Source organism: Anarrhichthys ocellatus, unplaced genomic scaffold (assembly GCF_004355925.1).
Source record: "Anarrhichthys ocellatus isolate YVR2014 unplaced genomic scaffold, GSC_Weel_1.0 scaffold45, whole genome shotgun sequence".
Taxonomy (NCBI): Eukaryota; Metazoa; Chordata; class Actinopteri; order Perciformes; family Anarhichadidae; genus Anarrhichthys; species Anarrhichthys ocellatus.
The window spans coordinates 1,433,062-1,438,771 of NW_022280075.1; the positions used below are offsets into that span (position 1 = coordinate 1,433,062).

The window sequence follows — 5,710 nt, forward strand, 5'->3', positions numbered from 1 at the left end:
GGCCATTTCGTACCAAAGCCACATAATCGCACCATGACCAATGTTTCTTCAGCAGCTAATCAATGTTGAGTTACTGAAATATTTGGCCCAGTTGTTGCTTATACACAGAAATAACAGCGGTCAAAAAAATTGATCTCTGTGGAACACTGGAATTTCTGACCACATGATAAAAGCTAAACTAGTTTGGAGCCAGGCCCTTGAAGAATTGTTTCAAACATTTTGGGAAATACACCGATTCACTTTGTTGCTGAGAGTTATATGAGAAGACTCGACACTGCTTTCATATCTGTGCGCAGTCAGCAGCTGGTTAGCTTAGCTTAGCACAAAGTCTGAAAACAGGAAAGAACAGCTAGCCTTGCTCTGTCCAGAGTCCAAACAATCCACCTAACAGCACTTCTAAAGCTTACTAATCAACACTTTATATCCGTTTGTTAATTTGCACAAAAACAGAAACGTTAAAACAACAAGTTGTGATATCTATGGGAGCAGTGACTTCCTGGGGTTTCCTCTGGTCACTTGGTAATCTCACATTGCCTTAAATCTCCAGGCTTTACCTGTAAAACCATAATTTTTTTCCATTTATGCCACGAGCAGAAAATATTTTTCTACAAAAGGGGGGCCCTGCAGAAAAGGGTTTTGAATCATTGACTGGGACACGGCGATAGAACGGAGCAATCATTAATGTTATTTGCAACACAAGCTTCAATCATGATGTCGGCTGTGTGTTTAGATTGACTGACCCGGGAGCTCTATTACTTGAATCACCTGTCCTATTCTGTCATTCAGATGATATGTGCTCGTTATCCTGGAGACGGTGAAACATTGATTTTGAAAAGTTAAACTGAAACGGCTGCTTCAGAGTTATGAACTCGGTCCTCTTTCTTCATATTCAGTATCACATCTTGAGCAGTGCCAAGTTTCAATTAGGAACGTGTCCCCGAAACAGTGCAACACACAAAAGGTTAATTGTCTTACTTCTATTTGGGGGATAATCATGTTATCATTTTTGAAACTACAGCTCACATAATGCTTTGGAGGATGTAATCAGAAAATATAAAGTCTACAAGCCACCTTCTTATCGCCTATAATTGTTTACATTTTGGCAAATTGGCACTAGGGCTGAACAATCTTAACAAAAACATCGAATTGCGATTACTTTGACCGACTTATTATTCACATTTTCACTGAAAAACTTGATGAACGTGATTTCTGCAGGGATCTGTACCAAACAAAGATGTTTTCTTCAGTCTGTAGAATGTTATTTGGAGGCCAGGACATCTCTGCAGCACCAATATATTTAATTTAAAATGGTATGTTGACGCAAGTCACACTGAATCTATAAATATATGCATCATGTCATGTGTTCAAATTTGACCACTTTATGACTGAGAGAAGGAGTGTGATTTTTGCAATCACGCGCTATGGCTTTTTAAGTACCTTTAATTGCCTCCAGTAGCAGCCTGTAGGCCTTGTAGATGAACAGGCCAAATCAGCATCCAATCCACAGTAACTAACTTCCTGTTGGCATACACCTGTCCCTTTCACCTCACGCAGCATGCTAGCCTCACGTCTGTCCCTCCACGACCCCCTCTTCAGCTCTCCTCAGTTTGAAAACCTCTGGAGAAGCTTGACATTTTTCTTTAGCTCCTTGTAAATAGAAAACAACCATATTTGTCAACGACAGAGCTCGGTTGTGCAGCCGTGCATCATCTGTGCCCAACCATTATTCACAAGGACCGATATTCTGTTACAACAGGAGAAAGGCAGTGCGGGTGTTTAGTGTGTCATGCACGAGGTTTGTGTGTGGAAAACTAAACTATACTTCCCTAGTGAGGGGAAACTCCTTTGACTGAGGACCATTAAGAACTTTTACAATCAAAACCAGAAAGAAAAGTGTTTGTTTACCTAATAGAGGTGTTGCTATTGCTAAAAACACAAAACCTTGAAAGGCTGTTCTTTTGTTTACTTGGAGTAATAAGGATAAAACTTGCCAATGAATGCATTGGGGGACAATCCCCAAGCAGAAGCAGCTCGGTGTCGCTCTCCCACTCGTCATCCGAGCCGTCCCAGTATCTCCGGCGCTGACCCGAGGACTGGGACCGGGTGACCACTTTGGCTGACGAGACGGTACCATCCTTGGACTCCGTGTTCGAGTGTCCAGGAGTGGACTGGAGAACCTTCCCCGCATTCTCGTGTTTGTCCTGCAAGCCTTCCCCCAGAGGTGACACAGTCTCCGGCTCTTCATCGTTGTCGTCGTCCTCAAACAAAGAGGATTCAAAGTGGAGGAAGCCGTTAGCGAAGGGGCTGTTGCTGTCGAGAGAGAAGGCCGGGCTGGGTGGGCCCGAGAAACAACCTTCCGTCTTTTTCTCAGACACGACGGGCTCGCCGCGATTGGCTGCTGGCGCGTCCCTACTTCTAGTTTGGACGACGGGTTGTTTTTGTCCAGCAGCAGAGACACCAAAGCTCTCCCCCCTGCTTGTGTTCTGGGTACCAGAATAATCTCCGCTAGTGCAATCGGCCCAGGAGTCCCTCTCCATCCCCTTCCCCTTCCCCTTCTTACTCCCCCCCCACTCCCAGCTCCTCTCTGGCTCCCTCACCGGCAGGACCAGGTCCGGCTGGCTCACCATGGTGGTGAGATGTTGCAGCCTCCTAAGAGGACTGTAGGTGGAAGGAGAGGAGGATGATGATGAGGAGTGGTCTCTTTGTGTAAACCCATAGACGGACGCATGCTTGAGGGAGGACGCGGCGGCAGACATGGTTAGCCCGATCCTGTGGTCATGGTGTCTGGAGGCGCAGGAGTGGGAGGAGAGGTCACGGCTGGGGGTCAACGGGCAGCTGGACTGATGAGTCTCCCTGCCAGGGCCTGGGTAAGGCCCACTCATGCTGGCATGGTTCCTCCCTGAAACATGAAGAGAAAATGATCAGAGGCCACCAAAACAAATCATAAACAAACATTCTGCACATTTGTCCTTGCATCAAGGCTCGTTGTAGTATACCTGTGGAACCCAGCTGTGATTTGGTTTAATTTCATGATGACAATCCTTCAACAAATTACATTCTATCCATGGTTGTTGTTTTTTTGCACAACATGTTTCTACAATCTGTCATAACATCACTGCAGCTTGTCTAAAGTTATCCCAGGCAGCTGGTGGCGAGATGGTTTTAAAAAAAAAAGTGACACAGCTAAGCCATCAATTCCGTGAAATACAACACAAACCTGCCTTCACATCATGCCGAAATAAAACGTAAACAGACTCACTGACGACCAGCCGATCGACCTATGGTGACATTTTGGGGTTTTTTTGGAAGACATTCTGCGCAAACATCGCAACCGCCGCTATAAAGCCTTCGAGGGGAATTATCGCGATAAGATACAAATTACATCAAGTAGGATAAGGTCAGCAGCATGTAAACTCACGCTCGTGCATACACTGCACGCACACACACACAATAAAGGAAATGAATTACATCGAGTCATGTTAAAATCAACCGTCACACACGCCGGCGCTGCAAACATCAACTGGAAATAAAATGGACCCGTTCGTGCGCGAGCGCGCGTGTGCATAGATGTGTGCCACTGCATGTGTGTGTCTGTCTGTGTGTGTGTCGCTGGTTGCTTGCATGCTTGCACGAGACTAGAGACACAAATCGCCACATAACACGAGACGACACAAAACAAGTTTACCAACACACACTGACACACAAACACGCGCGAAGACACACACACACACTTGTACGGGCTTCCCTCCCCGACTGATGCAGGCTATGTGTGCATCAAACAACAAAAATCACGGAGAAAACGCCGAATGACACGGGATCTGTCGCGAGAATCTTACCATTCCGGTGTCGGCCACCGCAAACGTGAACCTCAACCCGCTCATTTTGGCGTTTAAATGTGCCAATTTCGGATTTTTTGAAAGCGGATGAGGAGAGTCCCAGCGGCAACACTACTAGGCCTGGATCCTGTGAAACGTACTCACTGACTGCCCCCTCCACCTCCCTCCTCCTCCTCCTCCTCCTCTTCCTCCCTCCTCCCCTCTACATGCGCTAAAGCCTGGTCCAGCGGCCCCTGGAATCGAGATTCAGGCGTGTTGTGCTCCTCCAGCGATACCCCCCCCCCCCTCCCTTTCTGCTTTGTGATAACTACAACTTTATAATTCGCCCTGTGTGGATTTCCGCTCTGTTGAAAGGCTATTTCCTGCCTGCCCCTTGAAAGTCACTCTCTCTGTCTGCCGTGCGCACTGCCAGTCGTCACCACTGCCTCCCTCCCCAAGCCGGTCCACAGCGTGGAGCACAGAAGGGGCCGTAAATCTCTCTCCCAAGAAAAAAAAAAGAAAAAGAGTTGACTGCCACCTAAAAAACCCCAGAACGTACAGGACAACCACATGACACCTCCAAAATCGAGCCCCGCCCCTGCCCTTAATTACAAGCCTCAATTATTACCCTAAACCAGGCTGCCATCACCATTGACATGTCACATGCCAAACTTGTGCCAACAAACTGGCCCCTTCTGCCACCACCACCCGACACGCACTTGGGCCAGCACACATGCGCCTGGAGACGGAAGAAAATAAAGAAAGAGAAGTAATTAAAAAATAATGTCCACCACTAACACCTCTGAGAAGCAGTGAAATGGTGCAGCAGGCTACCCAGAAAAACAGATGGGTTTCCCTTTTCTGAGACGAGTTGCTGTGTAGGATCTGGCTGCACACCCGGTCCCTTCAAAATGGAGTCCTCCAGCCTTAGAGGAGGAAAAAAAATAGAAGCAGGCCACAAAGTGTTAATATATGCTCGATATAAAGTTCACCCAGCCACGGAGAAGCTGAGCCTCAAAGCGCACCTCTTCTGAGCCCTGGGTGTGTTGCTGGTGGCTGGAGTCTTGAATCAGCCATGCCACGACAGGAACATTTTCCCTACATGCAATGCCTCCCAAAGTCACTGTCTCGTGAGCGTTTGTGCCACGACAAGGGGGGGACTGAGGACTGTGTGTGAGTGTGTGCGTGTGTGCCAAACGCACGTCTCACTGCTCAAAAATTAAACATTTAATGGCACTTTAAGCGTCGATTGTGCGGTGGGAAGAGGGAGAAACACACGGTTTCTGTTTGTTTTAATTCTGTCCAGAAACGAAGGGGTGAAAGCTGGAAAACAAACTGCAGCTTCTCGGCCGGTGAGCTGAGCTGCGAGATTTCTGCGTTGGTGTGTTTGAATCTTTATGGACGGGGGGAGAGATTTGGAGATTTTGGAGACGATATGTCAGTGAGGACAGAGAGGGCGATGTAGAAGGGGTGTTTCAGGTGTAAAATAATAATACCCCCTCCACTCTCACACCACTTCACTCTTGTCACCGGGAGGCGATATGGGAAACGGCGGTTATGATCGACACGGCCGCGCCACACAGCAAACCTTCCTCTTCCTCCTCCTCCTCCTCTTCTGCAGATTCAGAATAAAGCTCGGCCGTGTTTAAAATGAAAACACGAGACTCTGCAGGACCGTTCATGTGAATGTTATAACGTGTTATGAAACCTCTCGGTGAATCTACCAGCTCCTCACTTCACACGGGTTTAAAAAAAAACTCAGCTGAGAAGGAAACACGGATGATTTAGGATGCGTTTTTGCTTTTCAACCTCGATCCTAGCAGAAGAGAGGTCTGGGTGAGGACGGGAGAGACAGACAGGACAGAGAGAGAGACTGGCAGACAGGGACAGGCAGA

General features: G+C 47.5%; 1 protein-coding gene across 1 annotated transcript; it reads right to left on the reverse strand.

The window, feature by feature from the left end:
* Positions 1 to 235: 235 nt before the first annotated feature.
* On the reverse strand, positions 236 to 4,783 carry LOC116395231 (uncharacterized). Its single transcript, XM_031868940.1, has 2 exons — positions 4,650 to 4,783; positions 236 to 2,899 (listed from the first exon to the last, which is right to left on the reverse strand). Exon 2 carries the CDS (start codon positions 2,880 to 2,882, stop codon positions 1,902 to 1,904), a length of 981 nt encoding a protein of 326 aa, XP_031724800.1. The 5' UTR covers positions 2,883 to 2,899; positions 4,650 to 4,783; the 3' UTR covers positions 236 to 1,901.
* Positions 4,784 to 5,710: the final 927 nt, after the last annotated feature.